At 46.1% G+C, this 27,257-nt stretch overlaps 3 protein-coding genes across 4 annotated transcripts in view; all 3 read right to left on the bottom strand.

Annotated features, from left to right (window-relative positions):
- LOC123651018 (leukocyte immunoglobulin-like receptor subfamily A member 3) overlaps nucleotides 1–27,257 on the bottom strand; it is a 79,073-nt gene that overhangs the window by 21,305 nt on the left and 30,511 nt on the right. The window contains exon 2 of the mRNA XM_045582920.1: nucleotides 17,832–18,116. Within this exon, the coding sequence (XP_045438876.1) occupies nucleotides 17,832–17,925 (94 nt within the window). The 5' untranslated portion in view covers nucleotides 17,926–18,116. The remainder of the gene's footprint in view (nucleotides 1–17,831; nucleotides 18,117–27,257) is intronic.
- LOC123652519 (leukocyte immunoglobulin-like receptor subfamily A member 6) lies at nucleotides 2,862–18,886 on the bottom strand. Its single transcript, XM_045582924.1, has 9 exons — nucleotides 18,777–18,886; nucleotides 7,461–7,548; nucleotides 7,306–7,341; nucleotides 6,841–7,125; nucleotides 6,393–6,695; nucleotides 5,898–6,194; nucleotides 5,379–5,681; nucleotides 3,282–3,332; nucleotides 2,862–3,147 (listed from the first exon to the last, which is right to left on the bottom strand). The coding sequence occupies exons 1-9, from the start codon at nucleotides 18,777–18,779 to the stop codon at nucleotides 3,011–3,013; spliced, it is 1,503 nt and encodes a 500-aa protein (XP_045438880.1). The 5' UTR covers nucleotides 18,780–18,886; the 3' UTR covers nucleotides 2,862–3,010.
- Nucleotides 16,520–27,257, bottom strand: part of LOC123651045 (leukocyte immunoglobulin-like receptor subfamily A member 1) — a 31,815-nt gene continuing 21,077 nt past the window's right edge. For both annotated transcript variants that reach the window (XM_045582923.1, XM_045582922.1), the window contains exons 2-3: nucleotides 18,280–18,315; nucleotides 16,520–17,685 (exon numbers count right to left, since the gene is read on the bottom strand). In XM_045582923.1, coding sequence (XP_045438879.1) covers nucleotides 17,135–17,685; nucleotides 18,280–18,315 — 587 coding nt within the window. In that variant the 3' untranslated portion in view covers nucleotides 16,520–17,134. The remainder of the gene's footprint in view (nucleotides 17,686–18,279; nucleotides 18,316–27,257) is intronic.

The following is a 27,257-nucleotide window of genomic DNA, read 5'->3' as shown; positions in this document are numbered from 1 at the left end:
AGTCTAGCAGAGAAGGTAGAACACTTGGCCAGAGCAAAATTTTGAGAATATACTCATGAAAGAGGATATGAAGAAGAGTTTCTTTCCGAACCAATCCCAATCTGGAACCACTCCAGGGGTGTGACAGAACACCACCACCTGATGGATGTGAACCCCACCTCTGGAATCGCGCCCCCACATCCACAATGCTGGGCTTGACAACAGTTCAGATTCTAGGGCCATTGTGGGGCCGAAGCTCTCATGGACCTCATTCAAATTCTCTTTTTTAAATATACTTTAAAAAAAAATTATTGCCGAAACCGGTTTGGCTCAATGGATAGAGCGTCGGTTGGGGGACTGAAAGGTCCCGGGTTCGATTCCGGTCAAGGGCATGTACTTTGGTTGCGGGCATATCCCCTGTGGGGGGTGTGCAAGAGGCAGCTGATTGATGACTCTTTCTCATCGATGTTTCTAACTCTCTATCTCTCTCTCTTCCTCTCTGTAAAAATCAATAAAATATATTTTTTTTAAAAAATATTGATTTCTGAGAGGAAAGAAGAGGGAGAGAGAAATGAGAGCATCATTGTTGAGAGAATCATTGGGAAGCTGACTCCTGTATACCCCCTCCTGAGGATCAAGCCCTCAAACTAGACATGTGCCCTTGACTGGATTAGAAACCAGGACCCACCAGTTCGTAGTCCCATGTTCTATTCAATGAGCCAAACCGGCTAGGGCCCAGTTTAAATTCTGAATGGCATCTCAGTTGCGATTGGCCATTTGCTTCCTTCAGGGCCCCAGTTTCTCACCTGGAAAGACTCCCTGTGGGATTGGACTCAGGTGTGGCTGATGAGACAGATGAGGCCATGGGTGTGGAAAACAAAATGTGGACATGGGAAGGGTTTGCTGCACGTGATCAACAACCACTTGGTGGTAGATATGGTCACTCGTGAAGGGTGTGGTTGCCCACCTCCCCCCAGTTCGTCTGCACCCCACTAACTTGTGTGGGAAATAATGAGGGTCATAGAACAGAAATGCTCTATCTGTGAGTAGTGACTAGTAGACTTATGAGTCATCAAATGAACGTTGAGAAGAAAGCGGCCATGATTCCAGAAGCCTCTGTGGTTTCCATCCTGAACAAAACCTGCCAACATTTTCTAACTTATAAGCATCATCATGGGTTTCCTGGAATTCCTTTATTTCTTTTATTTGTGTGGTTTATCTTAGTTATCTGTTCCTAAATAATACACGTCTTTTTTCCTTTAATGTCTCTTTTTTATTTTTACTTTTATTTCTTAAAGGTTTTTCTTTCTTTTGTTTCTTTAATTAATTTCTTTATTGATTTAGGTATCACATATTTGTCCTCAACCCCCCATTCCAATTCCCCCCCCCATTCTTGCCCCCACCCCCTTATTGTTCTTGACCACTGGTTAGGCTCGTATATGTGCACATAAGTCCTTTGGTTGATCTCTCTCTTTTACCCCTCACTCCCTTTGAGGTCAAACAGTCTGACCCATGGCTCCTTATCTCTGGGTCTGTTCTTGTTCATCAGTCTATGTTGTTCACCATGCCTTACAGCATAATGATTATTGCTTGTCTCATTTTTGATTCTTATAAGTATATCCAGTAGGACACAATCTCACTCATCTAATGCCTCCTTTTTAATGTTGGGTAAATAGAATAGTTCCAAACACATAGTTTTATTTTCTTCTACTTGTATTAGCTATGATGTGTGAACATGGAAATACATGACCTTTGTGATTTCAATTTGTACATGTTGGTTGACATAAACTATCTGAATTTTTACACACAACACCAACGTTTCTCTTTTCTGATGCATGTAATATTATAGTGGTTTTCTTGATGGAGAGGGTTGGGAAAAAAAATAACTCTTTTCAATGTCCTTGTGTGTGATGCACATGTGCACATTTTCTCTATGGTATATCCTTAAAGTCGAAGCTGTGTGTCTCTAACTAGATGAGTGTCATGTGGTTTCTGAATTGTTGAATACAATTGACACTCCTACAAGTCATGCAGTAGGATTCTATGGACTCACGATTCTCTCCCACAAGTGATATTAAGACATTCCATTGTGCATCTCACCTGGATAGGTGGGGTTTGTGCTCTTGTGTTTTCACAGAAACTGTGCCCAAACCTTCAAGTAGAAACCATCGTGACACATCAATGGGAAGGGGCATAGACGCACTGTGGGGCAATCAGTGTGATGTTAACGTTGTCCCACATCGGCTTGTACCGCTTTGTGAAAGTCAGTTTGTGCATCACCTCCCAAGTCTGCGTGAGGACCTCACATGGGCACTTGACCTTGGCCACGAAGGGGGCATATACACCAGAGAAAGTGGCAAATGACAGGAATGAGTGATTTTTTATATTAAATTTATTGGGGTGCCATCGGTAAATGACATGACATAGGTTTCAAGGGGGCACGTGTGTAACACATCATCTGTGTGTTGTACTGTGTTGTGGACAATGGGGTTTTCAGAGGCAGCGTAGACCAGGCAACCCCTTCAAACAACCAGGTCTCCATCCCAAAGGTTGAGGCTTCTGCAGAAAGCACACAGGTGGCCTCAGAGGCAGGTGAGGTGCGTGTGAGCTCCTGTGGGGTTCTCTCTTACAGGATGGATTGTGTACTCTGTAGATGGATGACAGTAGATGGCATGCTCTGAACTCAGGTGAAGAAGACTCCAATATAGACACGAAAGTCCATGTAAATAGAAATAAAAGAAAATGTATTCCATGAAAGTGTAGGGATTTGTGGGATGTACCTACTCTATGGGATAAATGCTAATTTCACCAAAATGGGGAGAGTCAGGAACCAGGGACAGGCCTCACTGTGGTCGGGAGGGGAAGGGCCACAGTTCAAGGGCAGAAGGTCCAGACCTTGTTCCTGCACATGCGTGATGACTCCTCCACCTGCAAGGAGCAGCAGACAGGTCCCCCAGCATATGTCTCACATGATCTTCCAGAACTTCCACAAGATACCCCTCTCTGAACCATGCATTGTTCCCCTCCATGTTCACATCCTGGCTGCATCCTGGGTCTGATTCTGGCTGTTTCGAGACCAAAATAGCAGCACCCCGAGTGCCATCAGGACCAATCCAGCCACGCCCATCCGGATGGAATTCTCCACGGTGTAGTCTTGGGGGTGGGTGGCTGGGAATTGTAGGGGAAAGGAGTCACAGGGATCAGGGCAGGACGAGCTCACCCCTGGGCCCTGGATGTCCACCCAGGGAATCCTCTCCCCTTGACAGGACATGAACCCATAACAGAACTTGTCTCCTACTCACTATTCTTGGGGTCTGAGTTGTTCTGTGAGGGGCTGATGGTGTCGGCTGCTCCTGAGAACCAGAAAGGAGTGGGACTGTGTGAAGAGTTGATGCCACTCAAGCCCAGGGTCCCCATCCCTCTCCCATTTCTCATGACCTAACTGCTACCAGTCCCTCCATGAACCCTTTCTCTGCTGGAGAAGGATCCTGGCTGCTTTCATGGATTCTTTCAGGCTCTCTGGGAAATTTGAGTTTAGACTTTGCTTCTGAGTCACTTTGGAGCCTTCAGGATTGGGCAGAAATATAGGCTCATGATTTGGAAAATAGTGAGCCTTTAATTATTTAAAATTCTCACCGGAGGTAATTTTTTCCATTAATATTCAGAGAGAGTAAAAGGGATGAGGGGATGAAGAGAGAGGGAGAGGAAAAGAAAAACATTGATGTGTGAGAGACCCATGGATCGGTTGCCTCCTCCACAAGGCCTGACAGGGGCTAGGGATCAAACCTGTGACCCATTTACTGGGAATCAAACCCTGGGTGCTGTGTGGGGCATGCAGGAGGCAGCCGATAAATGATTCTGCCTCATCATGGATGTTTCTGTATATCTCTCCCTCTCCCTTCCTCTCTAAAATCAATGAAAATGTATTTTTAAAAATTTAATGTTTTGAAGCTACCTATATAATAAAAGGATAATATGCAAATCGAATGAATGGTGGAAGGACTGTCACTATATTGCACACTGACCAACAGGGGGCAGACACTCAATACAGGAGCTGCCCCTTGGTGGTTAGTGTGCTTCCACAGGGGGAGCTCCACTTAGGCAGAAGGCCTGAGCCAGGCTTCTGGAGGGATCCTGGACTGCATGAGGGTGTAGGCCAGGCTGAGGGACCCACCCAGTGCACGAATTTCATGCATCACGCTTCTATTCTTTTATAAGAAACTTCAAGTAAACAAACACTTGTTCTTCATAATAAATACGTAAATTTAATATGATCTCAGTTAAAATAAGAATAAATCTATGCTCTCAAAGGCATGAATGCTTGCAGATTAAAATGATATATGCAACTATTGCCTACAACTTCCCAGCAAAAAAGCATTAACAGAGAGATAGGCACAGACAACACAGAGAGCAAACGTGAATTTCACACAGAGTCTGGGCAGGAGCCCCCAGTTCCTCATGAGCCCTCCATGGCCCCCCCTGAGTCTCAGGTGAGCACTGAGGGCCTGGAGGCTGCCAGGGGAGCACAGGGCCTTGCAGAGCAGTGCTCACAGGTGGGGACACTTCTCACTGCAGCAGGGTGTCCAGTGGGGACGGCACCATCACCCACAGCAGGTGCCACCTTGGCCAGAGCAGCCACCTGTCCTGCTTTGAGAAGGCTCAGGGTCCCACCTGTGTGGTGAGGGCTTCCACCCAAGGGGCTCTGGAAATGAGCAGCTGAGGGAGTGTCCCCCTGTCCTCTCTCCACCTCTCTGGCCTCTCCTCCCCCATCAGCTTGGGCTGGCCCCCACATCTCCCTCTGCCATGACCACCCCACCTATCACCTGCCTCACTTCTCCCTCTTAGGCCTGACTCCATGGGGTGGGGGTGAATCCTCAGAGATATTGGAACCCTGTAGTTCTCTGAAATTTCTCCAGGGCTCCTAGCTCCCTGGGGCACAAATAGTCTTAGGCATTGTGGGGGGGGGGGGCGGGTGGAGGGGGGTGACATTAGATCCTCTAAGAGACTCAGAAATGCACTGGAGTGAGCAGTGCACTCTCTGAGCAAAGGGGACCCAGAATTCATGAGCTGTGGACATGGTCCCTGTGGGTGGAGAGGTGGGATCCCAGAGGGTCTTGGGAGGGAGGACAGAAAGTGTGAGACTTGGGGGCCACCCTGGAGTCCCCACCTCACTCAGATCCTCCTGCCTCTGCCCTGTGGCCCTTAGACCCTTCCACTATCCACCTGGAACCTTCTGGGCCCAGGTGATGGGGAGGGCTGAGCAGGGGCTGGAGGGTCTCTGAGTGTCAGATCTCCTCTGGATGTCCATCCCTAGGGCCCCTCCATCCCTTTCAGGCCATGATTGTTCCGAGAGAAGACCCAGAGCTGACAGCTCAGCACACAGGGTCAGGGCTCCTCACCTGAGACCAGGAGCTCCAGGGGCTCACTGGGGTGTGACAGCAGGAAGGGGGAGGAGCTGAGTGAGCTGTAGCACCTGTAGGTGCCCCCGTGGGCTGAGGTCACAGGACTCATGGAGAACTCTGCCTGGTACTGCTGAGCTCGGTGCTCTGATCTCAGACGCAGGGGAGGATCGGCTGTCCCCTCCTTGGACAGATGGAAAGTGTCCCCTGGGCTCTGTGACTGACACAGCAGGGTTACGTTCATGCCTGTGGTCACCCTGGGGCCTGGCTGCACCGAGAGGGAGGGTCTGTCAAGCAGCCATTCTAGAGAGAGAGAGAGAGAGAGAGAGGGAAGGTGAGGGTTGCCTGCCCACCTTGCTCTGCCCTGAGAGTCACCAGGCCTCTCTCTGAGGACCCTCCTCTCCCACCCCCTGTTTCTCTGTCTCTCTCCCTGCACTTTCATTCTGGCCTCCTTACCAGAGACCCCCCAGCAGGGCCAGTTCAGAGTCTGGGTCCGTGCTGAACCCACGGGCTCCTCACCTGCCACCAGGATGTCCAGGGGATCACTGGGGGCTGACCACTCAGAAGAGAGGTTGTATCCACCGTAGCATCTGTACCGGCCCCCCTGGGAGCTTCTCACAGTGCCCAGGGGGAAGTGGGCCTGAGAGAGCCCAGCTTGGGGCTGCAGGACCAGGCCCTGGGGGAGGTCCCGTTCCCCCTCCTTGTGCAGAGCGAATCTGTCATAGCCGACATCAGAGCGACACTGGAGGGTCAGGCTCTGTCCTGAGGCCACGATGGGGCCCTGTTGGCTCAGGAGAGAAGGCTTCCCAGACTCACCTGGGGAGAGCAAACATGAATGACAGGGTCTGCTTCTCCCATAACCCCATTCTCTCATGCTGGCCCTCACTCTCTGTGTGTGTCTTGTCCAGGAGCCCTGTAATCCCCTCACCCATATGCTCTCACATGAGGCTCTCCTCCCAGCAAAGATGGCAACAATATATGTGGGACCATGCATGGGACCAGGAAGGTACTCACCTGGGATCAGGAGCTCCAGGGCATCACTGGGGAGTGACCACACCTGGGAGTTGTCCCTGTAGCAGCCATAGCATCTGAACCTCCACATGTGACTGGAGGTCACAGGACCCATAGGAAACAGGGCCTGGGACCCTCCACTGGACTGTGGCTGTGAGTCCAGGGCCCAGGAGAGCCTGTGATCTCCTTCCTTAGTCAGAAGGAACCTGTCAAATTCCTGCCTTGAGCCACACTGAAGGGTCACGTTCCCTCTTGAGGTCATGACCGGGCTGGGCAGGGCTGAGAGGCTGGGTTTGATGTACAATCCTAGGAGAAGAGGAGAAAGCCTGTTAAATGGGGCTCACACCTCCCACATGCCCCCCAGGGCTGGGCTGTGAGAGGGAGACACCTGAGAGCAGACCCCCTTCCTGAGGACAGAGCCTGAGGCTGGGATCCCTGAGTGTCCTCTCACCTGTCACCACCAGCTCCAGGGGGTCACTGAGATCTGAACGGCCAGTGGAGCTGCCATAGTAACAGCGATATATCCCTGCATCCTGCTCTGTCATGCGTGTGATAGAGAACGTGGCCTTGTCCCCAGGCTCCAGTAGATCCAGTCTTTTCCATGGTGCTGGGCTTCCCTCTCTATCCAGATGGTACTCCTCAGCCCCTGGTGTCCCCTGACACCAGATGGTCACGGGTCTCCCAAAAGGGATCACAGGGCCTGGCTCAGCCCAGAGGGTGGGTTTGGGGAGGGGTCCTAGAAAAAAACCAGTAGCTGGGTTCTAAGATATTCCCACCCTCAGTCCTAGCTCTCAGCTCAGGACCTTCCCAGGTGTTACTTGTCTGTTACCTCAGAGCACTGTCCTTCTGCTGCTACCTATGGGGTGGCCCTTGTGCCCAGGGAGGAACGGGACCTGGGACACCTGGGGAGACTCACCTGCCTGCACTGGGGTCCAGAGGCCCACACTCAGCCCTGGAAGAGAGTCCCTGTAAGAGATTTTCCCTGAACCCTGAGCAGCACCCTCCTCCCCATGAGCCTCCTGAGTCCTGGGGTCCTGACGGACCAGGACTCCATTCACCCTCCCATCTCACCGAGGCAGAGCAGGGCCCTGAGGGTGAGAGTCATGGTGTCTTCTCTCTTTCCACCAAGCCATGCAGATACAGGAGGCCAAGGTGTCCTCTGGACAGACGGATTCACGGAGGGTGGTCGCTGGCAGTCTGGCCCTCCCTATGATGAGGTTTTCACATCAGCAACCCCAGGAAGGGGAACATTCCCTTCCCAGAAGCCTGCATCTGGTTTCCATGGTGAAGCACGAAATAGACAGAGAGATTCCTGAGACGCCCCTTGCAGGTCAAGTGACCCAGGGCACGTCCTTACCGGTCAGAGCCTCCCCCACGGGGTCTCCTTCCTCCTCAGCCCATCCATCAGCACCTCCCTGTAGTCCTCACCATGGAGAGTGTCTCCCAGGCCCTGGAGACGCTTCAGGAAGACGTGGGTCCCTGTGGCCTGCAGAGCTCAGATCAGCAGGGACACAATCACCCTCTCCCTGTGCAGCTCAGGGCGATGTCACCTTGACACTGAGCACGGAGGGAAATGCAGGGAAATAAGGGAAGGAAACAAGTCACTTCTCCTGGCCCCAGAGTGTGGCTTCATTTCTATCCTAGCCACTTCTTCTTCTTTTTTTTCTGTCACAACATCAACTGCACTTTCTTGGGGACAAGCTTCTGAAGCAATTTTCCTCCTCAGTGCTCCTTGTTTCCTGGGGTTAAAGTCTCCTCCTCCTCCCATGGTCCAGCCTTCAAGCTTTATGGGATGCTGATTTAGATTAGAGTTCTGATTTTGACTTAGAACAGAATATTTATTTATTTATTTATATTTATTATTTTTGTTGTTTACATGAGATCCACTTTTTTTTTTTAAATGCTTACTGTTGAAAGTATTACAGATATCACACTTTTTCTCACTATTGTGCCCCTCCACCGGGTTCCTGCTCTGTCCCAAGCCTTCATCACCCCATTACCTGTGTCCATTGGTAATGCACATGTTCCTATAAGTTCTTTGGCTAATGTCTTTCTGACCCCTGCCCTCTTCCCTCTGAGATTCACCAGTCTATGCCTCAAGTTTTCTTTTATTATCATCAGTTTATTTTGTTCATTAGATTTCTGGATCGTTTATTTTGATTTTTAGATCAATTGTTGATAGATATGTATTTATTGCCATTTTCTTGTTTCTTCTTCTTCTTCCTCTTCTTCTTCTTCTTCCTCTTCTTCTTCTTCTTCTTCTTCTTCTTCTTCTTCTTCTTCTTCTTTTTCTTCTTCTTCTTCTTCTTCTTCTTCTTCTTCACATTTCATATTAGTTTGGTGGCGATGAAGTTCTTTAGCCTTTTCTTCTCTGTGAAGCTCTTTATTTGACTTCCAATTCTAAATGAGAGCTTTGCTGGGTAGTGTAATCTTGGTTGTAGATCCTTGCTATGTATCACTTTGAGTATTTCATGCCATTTCCTTCTGTTCTGCAAACGTTGTGTTGAGAAATCAGCTGACAGTCATATGGGCGGTATCTTGTAGATAACTGCTTTTCTCACTGCTTTTAAGATTATATCTTTTTCTTTAACCCTTGGAATTTTAATTATGTTGTGTTGTGGTGTAGGACTCTTGAGGTTCCTTTTGTTTGGGACTCTCTGTGATTCCTAGACTTGTAAGTCTATTTCTTTCACCAGGTAGGGGAAGATTTCTGTCACTGTTTCTTCCAATAGTGTTTCCATATCTTGTTTTGTCTCTTCCCCTTCTGACACCTCCATTATGTGAATGTTGCTATGCTGGAAATTGTTCCCGAGGCTCCTTAGACTATCATCACATTTTTAGATTCTGTTTGCTTTTCTGATTGGGTGTTTTATGCTCCCTCATATTTCAAATTGCTGACTTAATTCTTGACATCCTGTACTCTGCTGATGAAACCTTGTAAATGATTCTTTATTTTAGTGAGTGTATGTATAGTTTCTAACTGGTTCTATTTAGTGTCTTTGATGTTCTCACTAAGATCCTTGAAATTCTCATTAAGCCCCTGGAAGCTCTCATTAAGATCCTTGAACAACCTTATAACCATTGTTTTGAACTCTGCATCTAGTAGTTTGTTAGCTTTCATTTCATTTAGTTCTTTTCCTGGAAATTTCTTCCCTTCCTTCATATGGGACATGTCTCTCTGTCTCTGCATTTGTGCTGCTTCCCTGTGCTTGTTTCTAGGTATTATGTAGAGCTGCTATGTTCCCTGGAATTGGTAGGGTGACCTTCCATAGTTGGTGTCTTGTAGGGCCCAGTGGCTCAGCCTCCCAAGTTACTTGACCTGGCACTCTAGGTGCACCCATGTGTGGGCTTTGTGCACTGTCCTGTTGTAGTTGAGTCTTGATTGCTATTGACAACACTGGGAGGAATTGACCTCCAGGCCAGATGTAACTAAAAATGAGAAGCAGCTATGTCCGAGGTACCCCTTGGAGCAAGACTTGCTTCAGTGGGGCTTAGGTGATCACTGAGTCTGCTTCTTGAGTATGTCTCTGGGGGATGTGTAGAATTGTATTATCTGAAGCTGTTCACTGGATGCAGTGGTTCTGAGGCCTCCAGGGAGGTGTAAAGCGAGACAATGCCTGGGCCACCTGACAGGAGCTACAGAGTGATCTGTAGATGGTTGCTTCTTGTGTTGGGCTTGGAAATGCCCAGGAGAGACCAAGCCATGAAGCCAGGCAGGCTGCTTCTAGTGCTAAGTCTTGTGTCTCCTATGAGTGTTATGTAGCATAGGAACACCAGCTGCTGCTTGTTTGAGAGATTTTAGGAAAGACTGAGCCCTGAGGCAGGACTAGGCAATCTTAACAGCTTGGGTGAGGCTGCAAAATGGGTGGAGTGGGGTTACTACCAAAACTGTATTGCAGGAAATTTTAAAGGGTCTTCTTAAAGAAGAAGAAGAAGAAGAAGAAGAAGAAGAAGAAGAAGAAGAAGAAGGAGAAGAAGAACGAGAAGAAGAAGAAAATATGAGTGATAAAATGGCAATAAATACATATCCATCAACAATTGAATCTAAAAGTCTAAATAAATTAACAAGCTGAATGGATACCAATTCATAGACTCAGAGAACAAATTGATTCTCACTAGATGAGCCGGGAGTGGGGCTGGGTGAAAAAGTGAGGGTATTAATAAGTACAAATTGATTGTTACAGAAAAGTTTATGGGAATTGTAAGTACAGCATAGAGAATATAGTCAATAATATTCCAATATTTATGTATGGTGTCTGATGGGTATAGGATTTATCAGGATGATTACTTAGAAAATTATACAATGTCTAATCACCAGAGTGTACACCTGAAACTAATATTGAATTGTGTGTCAACTGTAGTTGAAAAATTAAAAATGACTGAAAATCTTTCATTAAAAGTCAAAAGCTACAATACTTAACAGAAAACTCCTACTTAAATAAGAGGTGGTAACTATTAAAATGTTTTATTACAAACTAATAAATTAATAGACTGGCTCAAAGGTTAGATCAAAGGACACGTACGGGCCAGTAAAACCAGATGTATGCAGCCATACACTCTTATCCCAAACAAAATCATTAAAGAGTATGTTGTATGAATGAAGAATGTGTTATTATTATTTAATACAATTAGCTGATTGCTATATAAACATTCAACAATATGATGCATTAGTGTGTTATAAAACTCATTTTAGTTTTTAAAATACTATATTAAACACTCATCACATGACCTTGACATCCATAAAGTCTGTACAAAATTGGAGAGTCAACTGAACATTTATAAGACCAAGGAAATGGATGAAAAAAGCTTTTTGTAAGAGCAAATGACAACTATGCCTGGTCTAATATATACAACTTATTAATCTTTGTATTATTTATATTATATAAATCTGTACAAAGTTATTTGTAATATGTAAATAAAGTAATGCAAATAGCAACAGGAAAAATTCATGTTAAGACAAATATTTATCATTTAATTGGCTAAACAGATAGCTTCTTTACATATGTTCAAACTGCTCTTATATACATTATGTACCCTGAGTAGGTTGCAGTTTAATTAGCAGTCAACCCTAAGAAGACATGAAAAGCCTCAAACCAGCCTGAAATAAGTGATACGCTAAGTCAGAAAATAGTTGCTTGAATTTACGTATTATTAAGGAAGAGAATAATGGACTTATATCAAGACTTGGAGGCTGTCAGAAAGGCAGAGTAGACAGCCAAAGAGACATCAGGAGGATTGAATAAGCAGCGATTTCTACCATCATGCCTGAATTCCACATAAATTCTGACAACCATCCACAGATGAGGGTTCCCTTGTGGAAGTCTGGGAGTCTAGCAGAGAAGTGACAGCCCTCGGCCGGAGCACAAAAATTGAGGATAAATACATTAAAGAGCACAGGAAGAACAGTTTCCATTGGAACCAGCCTCAATCTGAATCCTCTCTTGGGGTGCGACTTAAACCACCACCTAATGGTGGTGAACCCCACCTCTGAAATCACCCCAGATCCACAAAGCTGGGCTTCATGCCAATTCACATTCTAGGGCCATTGTGGGTCAGAGTCTCTCATGGGCCCAGTTTAAATTCTGAATGGCATCTCAGGTGCTATTGGCCATTTGCTTCCTTCAGAGCCCCAGTTTCTCACCTGGAAAGACTCCCTGTTGGATTGGACTCAGGTGGGGCTGATGAGACAGGTGAGGCCATGAGTGTGGAAAACACAATGTAGACATGGGAAGGGTTTGCTGCACATGATCAGTAACCACTTAGTGGTAGATGTGGTCACCCCGTGAAGGGTGTGGCTGTCCCCCCAGTTCGTCTGCATCCCACTAACTTGTGTGGGAAATAATGAGGGTCATAGAACAGAAATGCTCTATCTGTGAGTAATGACAAGTAGACTTATGAGTCATCAAATGATCATTGAGAAGAAGGCGGCCATGATTCCAAAAGACTTTGTGGTTTCCATCCTGAACAAAACCACTCAACACTGCCCAACTTGTAACCATCATGGATTTCCTGTAATTCTTTTCATTCCTTTATTTGTAAGGTTTATCTGAGCTATATATTCTTTAATAATACACAATGTCTCCTTTACTTTAATGTCTCCTCTTTATTTTTTTTTAAATTTGTTTTATTGATTTTTCACAGAGAGGAAGAGAGAGGGATAGAGTTAGAAACATCGATCAGTTGCCTCTTGCACACCCCCTACTGGGGAAGTGCCTGCCACCAAGATACATCCCCTTGACTGGAATGGAACCTGGGACCTTTCAGTCCCCAGGCCAACACTCTATCCACTGAGACAAACCAGTTTCAGCAATGTCTTCTCTTTAATGTCGGGTAAATGAAATGATTTAAAAAAAACCAAAAACATAGTTTTATACTCATCTAAATGTATTAGTTATTATATGTGATGATGGATATACATGACCCTTGCAATTTCAAGTTGTGCATTTTGATTGATAGATACTATTTATTGGATAATTTTTTACCCAGGACACCAAAATGTCTCTTTTCTTGAGCATACAATCTTATAGTGCTTTTGAGGGGGAGTGGTTAATAAGAATAACTCTTGTCAATGTCCTTGTGTGTGATGCACATGTGCATATTTTCTCCAAGCATGTACTTAAAGACGTAGCTGTGCGTCTCTAACTAGATGAGTGTCATGTAATCTCTGAATTGATGATACAATTGGCACTCCTACAAGTAATGCAGTAGAACTCTATGGACTCATAATTCTCTCCCACAACTGACATTAAAACATTTTTTTTGCGCATCTCACCTGGATGGGTGGGGAGTATGGTCTTGTGTTTTCATGGAAATTGTGCCCCAATCTTGAAGTAGAAACCATTGTGACACATCAACTGGAAGGGGCATAGATGCCCTGTGGGGCTATCAGTGTGGTATTAACGGTGTCCCACATCAGCTTGTACTCTTTTGTGAAAGTCAGTTTGTGTATTGCTTCCCAAGTCTGCATGAGGATTTTACATTGGCACTTGACCTTGACCATGAAGGGGGCATATACACAGAAAAAAGTAAACTATGCCAAGAATCAGTGTTTTTATATTAAATTTATTGAGGTGTCATCGATGAATGACATGGCATAGGTTTCAAGGGTAACACGCCTTCTGTGTGTTGCACTGCGTTTTGGACAACGGGATTTTCAGAGGCAGCACAGATCAGGCAACCCTTTCAAAGAACTAGGTCTCGATCCCAAAGGGTGAGGTTTCTGCAGAAAGCACACAGGTGGCCTCAGAGGCCAGGTGAGGGGCGAGCAGAGTCCAGAACCGGCGTTAGGACTTCTTGTGGGGTTCTCTCTTACAGGATGGATTGTGTACTCTGTAGATTGATGACAATAGATGGCATGCTCTGGACTCAGGTGATGGGGACTCTGTACAGACATGAAAATCTTTGTAAATAGAAATACAGGAAAACATATTCCATGAAAGCATTGGGATTTGTGGGCCTCTACCCATCCTGTGGGATGAATGCAAATTTCACCAAAATGGGGAAGTCAGCAAGCAGTCACAGGCCTCAGTGGTCAGGAGGGGAAGGACCACAGTTCAAGGGCAGAAGGTCCAGACCATTTCCCTGCATATAAGCGATGATTCCTCCACCTGCAAGGAGCAGCAGACATGTCCCTCAGCATATGTCTCACATGATCTTCCAGAACTTTCTCAATATCCCCCTCTCTAAACCATGCATTGTTCTCCTCCATGTTCACATTCTGGCTGCATCCTGGGTCTGATTCTGGCTGTTTCGAGACCAAAATAGTAGCACCCCGAGTGCCATCAGGACCAATCCAGCCACGCCCATCCGGATGGAATTCTCCATGGTGTAGTCTTGTGAGTGGGAGGCTGGGAATTGTGGCGGAAAAGGTCATAGAGGTCAGGGCAGGATGAGCTCACCCCAGGACCCTGGATGTCCACCCAGGGCACCACCACCCCTTGACAGGACATGACCCTCTGTGCTGAGCCCATAACCGAGAGTGTCTCCTACTCACCACAAGTGGGGTCTGAGTTATTCTGTGAGGGGCTGATGGTGTCGTCTGCTCCTGAGAACCAGAAAGGAGTGGGGCTGTGTGAGGAGTTGATGCCACTCAAGCCTAGAATCCACATCATTCTCCCCTTTCTCATGACCTAACTGCTACCAGTCCCTCCATGAACCCTTTCTCTGCTGGAGAAGGGTCCTGTCTGCATTCGTGGATTCTTTCCAGCTCCCTGAAAATTTTGAGTTTAGACTTGGCTTTTGAGTCACTTTGGAGCACCTTGGCTTTACCCAGAGAATTCAGGATGGGAGAAAAATATGCTTTCTTATTAGAGACATTATCTACTGTTTGTTTGTTTGTTTTAAATCCTCAATGGAGGATATTTTTTCCATTGATGTTCAGAGAGATTGGGGAGGAGAGAGAGAGAGAGAGAGAGAGAGAGAGAGAGAGAGAGAGAGAGAGAGAGAGACAGAGACAGAAAGACAGACAGATGTGGGAGAAATGTATTGATTGGTTGCCTCCTGCACAGGGGCTGAGGATCAAGGCTGTGACCCTTGACTGGGAATCAAACTCATAGCTCTATAATGCCTGGGCTGATGCTCTAACCACTAGAAGACCACAGCCAGGGCCATAATTAGTTATTCTCATCTCTGCTCATTGTGAAATTCTGTACCAGGGAAGCTAACTCATCTGGGTATAAGAGCTTATATTACGCAACAGTTGAAGACCCAGAATTCATGGGTTGGTTTCAAATATACATGCATGTATGTATGTAGACCTTGAGCAATTCTTGAGCTATGAATGAGAACAATTTTATAAATGAAACTGAAAAATGCATCTGAAGTCAAAAATTAACATTTTGAGCCCAGATAGTATAGGTCAGCCTTTGAGCGTCCACCTATGAACTTGGAGGTTATGGTTAGATTCCTGGTCAGGGCATGTGCTGAGGTTGTGGGCTCCATTCCTTGTGTGGGGCATGCAAGAAGCAGATCAATGATTCTCTCATCACTCATGTTTTGTTTTTTTTTAATGATTTTTAAAATATATTTTATTGATTTTGTACAGAGAGGAAGGGAGAGAGATAGAGAGTTAGAAACATCGATGAGATAGAGTCATGGATCAGCTGCCTCTTGCACACCCCCTACTGGGGATATGCCCACAACCAAGGTACATGCCCTTGACCAGAATCGAACCCGGGACCTTTCAGTTCCCAAGCCAACGCTCTATCCATTGAGCCAAACCGGTTTCGGCTCATCACTCATGTTTTTATATCTCCCTCCCATCCCATTCCCTTCCTCTCTGAAATCAATAAAAATATATTTTAAAAAATTAATTTTTTGAACCATCTATTATAAGAAACTTCCTGTTGACAAAGTTATTCTTCATCATAAATACAAATATATGTTTTAAATGTATGTTTATTTTTTTCGGAGAAGAAGGGAGAGGGATAGAGAGAAAGATAGAATCATAAATGATAAGAGAGACTCATTGATCGATTGAGCCCGCAACCTAGGCATGTGCCCTTGACCGGAATCGAACCAGGGAATCTTTTAGTCCCCAGGCCAATGCTCTATCCACTATATATCTATGCCCTAGCCAAGCCAGCTAGGGCATACATAAATTTTTTTTTTAATACATAGAAATATAATCCCAATTAAGATAAGAATAAATCCATGTTTTTGAAGTCATAAATGTTTGCAGGTTAAACTTATATATGCAACTGTTGCCTACAAGTTCCCAGCAAAAGAGCATTAACAGAGAGATATGCACAGAAAACGCAGAGAGCAAATGTGAATTTCACACAGAGTCTGGGCAGGAGCCCCCAGTTCCTCATGAGCCCTCCATGGCCCCCCCTGAGTCTCAGGTGAGCACTGAGGGCCTGGAGGCCTCCAGGGGGCACAGGGCCTTGCAGAGTGGTGCCCACAGGTGGGAACACTTCTCACTGCAGCAGGGTGTCCAGTGTAGATGGCACCATCACCCACAGCAGGTGCCACCTTGGCCAGAGCGGCCACCTATCCTGCTCTGAGAAGGCTCAGGGCTCCACCTGTGTGGTGAGGGATTCCATCCAAAAGGGCTCTGGAAATGACCAGCCAAGGGAATGTCCCCTGTCCTCTCTCCACCTCTCCACCTCTCCTGATCTCTCCTCCCCCACTGGCCCAGCCATTGTGCTTGTGCTACAAGCCAGGCCTGGGCACCAAATGCTGCCCCCGCTCCATCTCCCAGCCCACAGACTCTCCATTCTGCTTAGAGACTGGACACCAGGTGAACTATGGCTTTTGGTGGAAAAACCCCACAGATTCTGTGTGGAACCAGGAGGAGCTGACATGCTAAGTGGGAGTTTCCAAATCTTTGGTGTCTCCATAACATTGTGTGGCCCCTCTTGCTGAGCTGAGCCCCAGGCCTGGTGGATACTCAGTGCACCTTCCCCCTGTCTCCCTCAGCTTTTCAGTCCCTACAAGGTTGCAGTGACTGGGAGCAGCAGGACAGGCACAGACAGGGCTGACCTGGAGTACGTCTAGGACAAGCCAGGTGTCAGGTGCCCCAGGAAGTCAGGAATGAAAGCGCCCCTGCAGGTCATGGCAGGCAGCCCCCCGGTTCCGAGGGAAAAGTTCTCAGACTTCACCTCCCCGGAGAGCTGAGCCCACACACACTCAGCCCCATTTTTGGGGGTCCTGCCTGTGGGATGTCCCTCTGTGAGCAGTGATGCTTTGGTCTGAGGCGGAGCCACCAGAAGTCGGGGGGCGGAGCCTCTGTCTGGTCACTTCAGTCAAATCTCACTTCCTCTTAGCTGAACTGGAGTAGTGCCACCTCCTCCCTTCCTCAGGCCTGGCTGAAACTGAAGGGCAAGGCTGTCCCAGAGGAGGGAGGTCCCCATCAGTGTCCACGCTTTCACGGATGACCCTCCTCTGTGGAACCACGCAGTCCTCCCACTACTGCCATCACATCTCAGACATTGCTGGGGACAGAGACAGAGATGACCTGGGGGCCCAGAGAAGACAGGACAGAGCTGCTCACCAGAGACCTGGAGCTCCAGGGAATCACTGGGGAGTGACCACACCATGGGGCTGTTCCTGTAATAGCCATAGCATCTGAACATCCCCCTGTGGCTGGAGGTCACAGGTCCCACAAGGAACAGGGCCTGGGACTGCCCACTGGGCTGTCGCTGTGAGACCAGGGCCCAGGAGAACCTTTGATCTCCTTCCTTAGTCAGAAGGAACCTGCCAAATCCCTGCCATGAGCCACACTGGAGGGTCACGTTCTCTCCTGAGGTCACGACAGGGCTGGGCAGGGCTGAGAGGCTGGGTTTGCTGTAGAATCCTAGGAGAGGAGGAGGCAGCGTGTTAAGTGAGGCTCACACCTCCCTCATGGCCCCCAGGGCTGGGCTGTAAGAGGGAGACACCCTGAGAGCAGACCCCCTTCCTGAGGGCAGAGCCTGAGGCTGGGACCCCTGAGTGCTCTCTCACCTGTCACCACCAGCTCCAGGGGGTCACTGCGCTCTGACAAGCCAGTGAGGTTGCGATAGTAACAGCGATATCTCCCTGCATTATACTCTGTCATGTGTGAGATGGAGAAATTGACCCTGTCTCCGGGCTGCTGTGGCTTCTGACTATTCAATGATGGTTGGCTTCCCTCTTTCTCCAGATGGTACTCCTCAGCCTCTGGGGTCCCCTGACACCAGATGGTCAGGGGGCTCCTCCGGGGGACCACAGGGCCTGGCTCAGCCCAGAGGGTGGGCTTGGGGAGGGGCCCTGAAAGGAATCAGAGGCTGGGTCACAGGACATTCCCATGTCTGGTCCCAGGTCTCAGTCCTGGATGCCCCCCATCTGTCAGAGAGATCTTACTTCTGCTGCCTTGGGAGAGGTCCTTTGTCCCCAGGGAGGAGCAGGACCTGGGACACCTGGGGAGACTCACCTGCCTGCACTGGGGTCCTGAGGCCCACACTCAGCCCTGGAAGAGAGTCCCTGTGAGAGATTTGCCCTGAACCCTGAGCAGCTCCCTCCTCCCCATGAGCCTCCTGAGTCCTGGGGTCCTGATGGACCAGGACTCCATTCACCCTCCCATCTCACCGAGGCAGAGCAGGGCCCTGAGGGTGTGAGTCATGACGTCTTCTCCCTGTGGCCTTAGCTGAGCAGATGGAGGAGATGGTGTGGCCAGCAGGATGGATAGATGCACGGGTGGTGGTCACTTGGAGGCTGGTCCTGTCTATCACGGGGTTCTCATGTCAGCAGCCTACAGGCAAGGGCACAGCCTCTCTAGCAGCCTGACTCATTTTCATGGTGAAGCAGGAAACAGATCTGGACCCTCCTGAGCAGGAGGTGGCCCAGGGCAAGTCCTTCCCTGTCAGAGCCTCCTCAAAGGAGCCTTCTTCCTCTTTAGCTTGTCCATCAGCACCTCCCTGGGGTTCTCACCATGGACAGTGCCACCCGGGCCCTGGAGACGTTTCAGGAAGACCTGGGTCCCTGTGGCCTGCAGAGCTCAGATCAGCAGGGACACACTCACCCTCTCCCTGTGAGCTCAGCACGATGTCTGTGACAGCAAGCACAGAGGGAAATGAAGCGAAATAAGGGAAGGACACTTCTATGACCTCAGATTACAGTTCCTTTTTCTGGCACGCTTTTTCATGAATTTTCCTTTTTTTCTCAGAAACAGCCTCCAGCTCCTCCTTCCTGAAAATAAGCCTCAGGGTCCTTTTGCACCTCAAGACTCCTAGATCCGCTAGGGCAGAGCTGTCCTCCTGAGACCATGGTTTGCCCTAGACATTAAAGGACTGTAATTTGGGCTAGAACTTTGATTTGACGAAGAAAATTAATCTTTTGTGTTTTTGTTAATCCTCACTTGAAGATATTTTTTCCCATTGCTTTTAGATAGAGTGGAAAGGAAAGAGGGATGGTAAGTGAGATAGAGATAGAGATAGAGAAGATAGAGATAGAAATAGAGATAGAGATAGAGATAGAGATAGAGATAGAGATAGAGATAGAGATAGAGAGCATCTGCCCCCTGGTGATCAGTGCTCATCATAGCCACTGGTTGTCCCCCGTTCAGTAGATTTGCATGTTAGTCCTTTATTATATAGGACTTTTATTTATTTCAGAGATGGAAAGGGAGAGAGAGATAGAAACATCAGTGATGAGAGAGAATCATTGATGGGCTGCCTCCTGCACACCCCCCACTAGGGATGGACCTGCAACCCAGGCATGTGCTTGACTGGGAATGGAACTGTGACTTCCTGGTTCATAGGTCAACACTCAATCACTGAGCCATGCCAGGCAAACTTCAGTTCTTGATTTGTTGTGAAGGGCTGTTTGAGAAGTGATTTGTTCGAAAATGGGATCTTTCCTCCACCTCCACCACCACCACCACCACCACCATTATAAATAATGCAAATTGAATTAATCTGTTCCAAACCCCCAAATGATTCCATTTTAACTTTTCTTATGTACTGTTTAATCTATAAACAAACACTTGTCTTCTTAAAGTAATTGAACCACCCCTTACTGGCCTTAAATGAATCACTTTTTTTTTTTTTTAATAAGTTTTTATTGTTCATATTATTACAAATGTTCCTTTCCCCCCACCCACCATTGCTCTCCTCCACCAGGTTCCCATCCCACCCTCTGCCCTTTCCCCTCTCCCCATTGTCCTCATCCGTAGGTGCACAGTTTATGTTCAGTCTCTTCCCACGCCCCCCTCTCCCCTTTTCCCCAAGAATCGTCAGTTCACTCCCCTTCCATACCTCTGATTCTATTATATTCAACAGTTAATATTGTTCATCAGATTTTTTTAATTTCCTTGGTTTTTAGATTCACTTGTTGATAGTTATGTATTTGTTGTTCATAATTTTTATCTTTGTTTACTTTCTCTTCTGAAAGAACCCCCTTCAGCAATTCATATAATTCTGGTTTGGTGGTGATGAACTCCTTTAGCTTTTTTTTATTAGTGAAGCTCTTTATCTGGCCTTCGATTCTGAGTGATAGCTTTGCTGGGTAGATTATTTTTGGCTGTAGGTTCTTGCTATTCATCACCTTGAATATTTCTTGCCATTCCCTTCTGGCCTGCATGGTTTCTGTTGAGAAGTCAGCTGACAATCGTATAGGTGCTCCTTTGTAGGTTACTACCTTCTTTGCTCTTGCTTCTTTTAATATTCTCTCTTTGTCTTTTGCTCTTGGAATTTTAATAATGATGTGTCTCGGTGTGGTCCTCTTTGGATTCCTTTTGTTTGGAGTTCTGTGCGCTTCCTGGACTTGTAAGTCTAATTCTTTCACCAGGTAGGGGAAGTTTTCTGTCACTATTTCTTTCAGTATGTTTTCCATATCTTGCTCTCTCTCATCTTCTGGGACCCCCATAATTCTGATGTTGGTTCGCTTGAAGTTGTCCCAGAGGTTTCTTACATTATCTTCAATTTTCTGGATTCTCTTGCCTTCTAGCTTCTGTGGAGGAGTGTCTTCTGGCTCTTTATGTTCCAAATCTTTGACTTGATTCTTGCGATCTTCCCTTCTGTTTTTAGGACTCAGTAAAATATTTTTTATTTCAGACAATGTATTCTTTATTTCTTGTTGATCCCTTATCATTTCTTGTTGACTCCTTATTAATTCTAGTTGATCTCTTTTCATATCCTCGTAGCCCTTATCCATCTTTTCTAAGAAATTCTTGAAAAAACTTATAAGCGTAGATTTGAAATCTATATCCAGACGCTTTTTGTCCTCCATTTCTTTCGTTTGTGATCTATTTTGTTGTCGCATTTCGCAGTTACAGATGGGACGGGGTTTCAGGGTGGAGCCTGCAGCTTTGGCTTCTGTCAGCCCCGCCCTATGCGGGTCCTTCAGTGCTCGCTGCTGCCAGCGCCTCTGAGAGAAAGGTGCCCTCGATTTTCGCCTGCTGCCAAACAGTCTATGCTCTCCCACAATGAGCCCGGTATTGGGGTTCAGTTCAGTTGGAAATGGAGTTGGAGGTGGCGTTCAGAGCAGTCTGGAGCCCCAGTCTCCTTCCCGTCAGGGCGATCCCGCGGCACAGCCGACCGTCCCTTCTCTGCGCGCAATGTGCGCGCCTCCGGGACCTCCTTTCGCCTCTCCCCGGGGTTCCGCCTTACAGCCCAGCTCCCTATGGCTGAGCCTGAGTCCCCGGGGTCTGGCCCAGAACCGGGGATCAGAGCAGTCGGGGGCCCAGCACAGTCGGAGCTTTTCTCTCCTTTCCGCTCAGGAACGCCCCCCAGGCACTCGGCCTCCCTCCTCTCCGGCTCCGTCCTCTCCGCGCCGCGTCTCCGTACCTTGGGCTTTTCCAGCTCCTCCGCGCCTCCTTCTGGTTTTCTCCTTGCTTCTCGCTGTAGAATTTCCAGTCAGTCAACCTTCCTGTAGTTCTGGGCAATGTCCGTTTTATATTTTAGTTGTATTTTATTGAAATTGTTGTGTGCGGCTGCGGCTAGGTGTTCACCTGGGCGCAGCCATCTTGGATCCTCCTAAATGAATCACTTTTGATAGATCCTCCCTTCCTCCAATTGATGGACGGATGTAAACTCCACCTGCAGCCAGACATTCCTGAGCACTGAACCACCCATTAGCACCTGCCAAGTACCCTAAGCCCCCGATTCCTAAGTCCCTAGGTTCCTAATCATGTGCCTTCCATGAAACCACCAATCAGCGTGTGCTGAGTGCCCTAAGTCCCATCCCCTCGCTTTTCTCCCCTTAAAAGATGCATGAACCCCAGCCCTCGCTCTCTTTTTCCAGAAGGCAGCTGGCAGTAATACTCTTCTCTTCAATAAAGCCTGTGTCCTGGCACCCCAGCCTCCAGCCCTCCTCTCTGTTTCATCTTTCAACTTTCAGCACACGTTCTAGGGTTGTCTTTTAGGTGTTCCCTTATTACTGCCTCCAAAATGCTGTCAGTGGCTAATTGCTTTTCCTTTATCCAAACCAACACCAGTTTTTTTTGTTTGTTTGTTTGTTTTTTTTTTTAATCTCTTCCATTGCCTGTGTTCATTGTCTGTTTCACCCCATAGCAACATTAGCACTCTTGATGGCCTCTTCAAGTTTTAAAATTGTGCTCATGGCTAATGTTCCCCCCCCCCCCCCCCCCAGGAACAAAAACATTCTCTCCTCTGTTTGCTGTCTGAGAAACGTCTTTTGTGCATGAAAAGGTTTTCAGGTCGAAAACAGAAACTTGGTTCCACAGCTGAGGCATTTTCCCCCTTGAACAACTTGGTGGAGAACTGAATTGTTTGAGATGGCAGATCTTGGAGAACTGAGGTTTGACTGTATTGTAAAAAGATTTCATTTTAAAATAGTACTGGAGGGTATGAAATGGAGAGTCTCACATATGGGTTCTGCGGTAAACTCACTTTAAGGACTGAAGGAGTAATTCCCCATAAATACCTGATTAAAAAAAAAATACCTGATCCACAGAAAAAGTAATCAAAGCATGAGATTAAGAGATTAAATCATTTTCATCTTTCAAAACTGAAACAAAAGGCTAATAATCTTACAGGCCATAAACTAGTTCAAAGAGTTCAACTTACTTATTTCTAAGAAACCTCACTTTCAATTCCCCTAAGTTCTTCCTAAAATGTTGAGCAGTTATTTTTTTAAATTTATGTATTTGTAAAGACTTTCTTATTAACATTTAACAAAAACAAATCAAGCATAAAAAGCTGTAATCATTTATGGAAATTCAGAGCTCTCTAAATAAATTTTAGTTTAAGTTGACCTTTTATACTTCCTTTTAAGTACTACACATACAAACATTTACTTATAATCAATGAGGCAAATACAGGTCTAATAGATAGCCAAGAAAGACTTGGTAAATGTTTCTAGATTCCTAAAACATTTTAGAGGCTTTCATATTAATAATTCTACACTTTCCATTCTTAAAATGTTTTACCAAATAAAACAAACTGATACCATTGGGTAACATTTAAAACTGAAACTTTTTGTATATTAATGTAAATTGATTTGTTTATTTAAATTTCTATTTTAATATTTTTTCTTACAGATTTTACATATTTTGTGTCACAATATGCAATCTTACATTTTTCAGTGTTTATTTTATGAAAATTATAAGCTATTTTTTTCTAGAATGACTGTGTAATATTTGTATTATGTGATCATTTGAAAACAAATAAATATTTTCTCCTTGGGAAAAAAAAAAAAGTAAACACTTTCGACAAATGGGCACCCACCATGAGCTTCTCCACATCCTCAACAATGAAGTTTCCCCTTGGACTGTAGTTTCCCACCACCTCCTTGAATTTCTTGCATACAGCCTGCCTCAAATCCTTAGAGAACTCCCCTATAGTGTGGACAGTTTTCATGTTCCGAATTGCAATTCCTCTGCTGTTAACCAAATCACTTCAATGTTTTTGTTACAGGGTTCCCGAACAATCAAACAATGCAGAAGGAGAGTTTGGAGAGACCTAGTTTATTCATCGCACGATGGGCTTAGAGAAAATGATTTCAAATTCTAAGCAAAGCTACAAGCAGAACTTCCCTTTTTATTAAAGAGCCAGCCCTATGTGCATTTAGTGGTTATCTCGATACTGGCCTTGAAAACAATACAATTCTATCCAATTAAAAAATGCACCTGGCATGGCATTAAGATTATGGGCATATCTAGTCTCTGGTCTACAAGGTCATACAGCTAAGTTTATTATCATCATTCTTCAAACAGGCTAAAGCAGACTAGAAAGCAACATTTTATCTAAGAATAACAGCAGAAAATTCCAAACAGCAGTTTGTTACAAATAGGGGTTTCCTTTTCATTTTGGTCGTTGGAGATTGTATTTAAGTTGACACTAGAGAAGTTTGTGAGATCTATAGTGATGTCTCATTTCATTACTTACGCAGATTCTTGGTGCCATATCTTTGTTTCTTTTTCAGTGCTGCTGGATTTTATACATTTTAAGCATATTCCATAATAAATGTTTTGGGCATTATCAATGCTATGGACTGAATGCTTGTATCCCCTCAAATTCATATGCTGAAGCCCTAACCCCACAGCATAAACAAATAAACCTCTGTTGCTTAAAGCTCTCCGTCTATGATATTTTGTTAGAGGAGCCTGAGCAGAATAATATAAAATTTGCTACCAAGACCTGGGAGCAGATTTGGAGCTGGTAATGAGAAGAGGCTGAAGGAGTCTTGAGGTGCATGTGAGAAAAAGTCTAGGTACTGTGACTGGACTGCTGGTGGGTATTGTTAGAGTCGCCAAAGGAGGAACGCACCAGGCCAAAAGGAATAAGGAATTGTGAATTTAGTAGGCCATCTGGAAAACCAAATGAGCTGAGCCCCCAAATGGGCTGAGCACCAACACCCAGGGACAGAAAGTCAGAGATTTTAAAGGACTCTAGGTGGGCTTTTCCTGGGCAGAGGATTCTCTGGGCAAATCTGGAGGGGGAAAGAGAACGGTCTTAGCACATGGAATGTGATCTTAACAAGTGATATGTGGTTTAAGCAAAAGGGAATGTCGGTTGTGAAGTGGTCTAAAGGTCAGTTTCTGGGGGAAAGGGGTATGGATTAAATTATTTGATCATACCTTTACAGATACATGGACCTTCATGGTCATTCCAGTGAAGGCTCAGAGACATGCAGAGAGAGCCCTGACCTTCTTGGAGAATGCATGATGATGGTGAAAGGAACGTTGGTATGACTATGGATGGTAATACCCATTTCAGTGAGTCCTCAGACGGAAATGGTAAAGACAGTCTTAGACAATGGAGAAGAGTTTCTCGTTGTTATAAAGGGGGAAATAACTTTGGTGAACTGCGTTCTAATGCTTCTAGAAGGTAGAATGTGGGAGCCATAAAACTGTATATTTAGCTGAAGAGATTCCTAAACAAAATGGTGGTGTGTGGCCTGAGTCTTTCCGAATGCTCATGGTCACATTTGAGAGGAGAGAGACACATTGAAGAATGAACTGGGAAGCCAAAGGACCCACAACGTAATGACTCGGAAAGTTCTTGGCTGTTCCAATCACAAATGAGAGTGGTTTTGGGGGAGAACCGAACAGGCAGTGAAGGACTGTCAGTCTGTAAAGAGATGATGTGATTGTAGGAGCAGAAACACTGTTTAGATACTACAGGCTGAGATGATACAGTTAACTGTCTGCAAACATGAGCTATGGTGGCAGGATAGTGAGAAGCAAGGGAGATTCCTTGACAAGTGGAATGAGGGAAACTGACACAAAATATTAGACAAGGCCAAAGGATTTGAGCGATTTCCAGCCAGCTAATGAATCACAAGGTTTTATCTTCTCTAACCAAGGACACTTAGGAGAAAATGCTTTACACATTCCAGACCATCCTAGCGCAGAGTGGCCTCAGTCCCTCTCCCCTTTCATTGATGTTCTTGATGACTGTTAGGTCTGATCAAATAACAGAATCGATACCCCCACCCCTGGGAAATGACCTTTAGACCACTTCACAACCGACATTCTCTTTAACTTACATCACATTCCATTTGCTAAGACCAGTAGTATCCTTTCCCTCTGGACTTGGCTAGGATTCAGACCCGCCCAGAGAATTCCCCACTGAAAAAGCCCATCTAGAGTCCTTTAAAAATCTATGACTCTCACCGAAACCGGTTTGGCTCAGTGGTAGAGCGTCGGTCTGCGGACTGAAAGGTCCCAGGTTCGATTCTGGTCAAGGGCATGTTGCGGGCACCTCTCCGGTAGGGGGTGTGCAGGAGGCAGCTGGTTGATGTTTCTCTCTCATCGATGTTTCTAGCTCTCTATCCTTCTCTCCTCCTCTCTGTAAAAAAATCAATGAAAAATATATTTTTTTTAAAAAATCTATGACTCTCTGTCCCTGGGTGCTGGTACCATTTTTGAGGCTCAGCCCATCTGGTTTACAGATGACCTAAACAATTCATAGTTCTTTACCTGTTTTGGCCTCCTGTGTTCCTCCTTTGGCGACCCTAACATTTGGTGCTGAAACCCAGGAGGATTCCACAGGTCATCCCAAGTTTGCTACTCAGAGACCAGTAGCCGGCAGCTTGCCTTGGGCTTACCTCTGAGTCCTATGCTGCTGGAGGGACTCCGCTCACTCCACAGATGCCTTCCAAACAGCAGTGCACCCCGTCTCCAGGTGCGGCTGGCTAAGGAGGGCCTGAGAGAGGTTGGCTCCAGGGCACATCTGGCCTATCTCACCCAGTCCCGCCCCAATGGTCACCTTCTAATTAATTTCCTTTCCATGTGCATGAATCTGTGCACCAGGCCACTAGTTATAAAAAATAAAGTTCTACAGGCTCAGTGATAAGGAGCCATGGGTCATACTGTTGAACTTCAGAGGGAGGGTGGGGATAAAAGGGAGAGATCAACCAAAGGACTTATGTGCACACATATGAGCCTAGCCAGTGGTCAAGGACAATAAGGGGGGTGGGGGCATGAGTGGGAGTGGTGTGGGGAATTGGTATTGGGGGGGGGTTTGAGGACAAATATGTGATACCTTAATCAATAAAGAAATTAATAAAAATAATAATAATGTTCTAGAAATTTCCATCTGTTCTAGAAAGGAACTTGCAAAGATTCAGAGCCGAGTTCAAACAGGAAATTCTCAGGAGTAACGGTGACACTGGGCAAGCCTAGAGTAATTCTCCCTATGGAAGGCATCTGGCAGTAGTATTCCAGATGTTTGTGATCCACACATTGGGGTGTTTATGAATTGCTTCCAGTGCTCAATGCACACTTCAACGAGCCATGTGTGATGTTTTTAAAATTGTTTGCTCTTTATTTTTAAAAATTCTAAATGGAATCTAAGACCAAACTAAGCCCAAAATTTATTTAGTTTTCTTAAATAGTTGGCTACAGCCCCCCAAAAACTAATGTCCCTTTCCTTCCATCAGATCATTTGTCATAATTATTATTGTTCTAGCTTTGGCACCAATAATACTAACATTTATAAAACAGAT

This window comes from Pipistrellus kuhlii, unplaced genomic scaffold (assembly GCF_014108245.1).
Source record: "Pipistrellus kuhlii isolate mPipKuh1 unplaced genomic scaffold, mPipKuh1.p scaffold_m20_p_176, whole genome shotgun sequence".
NCBI lineage: Eukaryota > Metazoa > Chordata > Mammalia > Chiroptera > Vespertilionidae > Pipistrellus > Pipistrellus kuhlii.
This window is presented reverse-complemented; position numbering and strand designations above follow the sequence as displayed.

Excerpts from the sequence above, each read along its gene's own strand:
- LOC123652519 (XM_045582924.1), bottom strand. Across the intron at positions 6,195-6,392 it reads CCTGGAGCTCCTGATCCCAG|GTGAGTCTGGGAAGCCTTCT; the intron begins GTGAGTACCTTC and ends TGCTCTCCCCAG. Across the intron at positions 5,682-5,897 it reads CCTGGACATCCTGGTGGCAG|AATGGCTGCTTGACAGACCC; the intron begins GTGAGGAGCCCG and ends CTCTCTCTCTAG.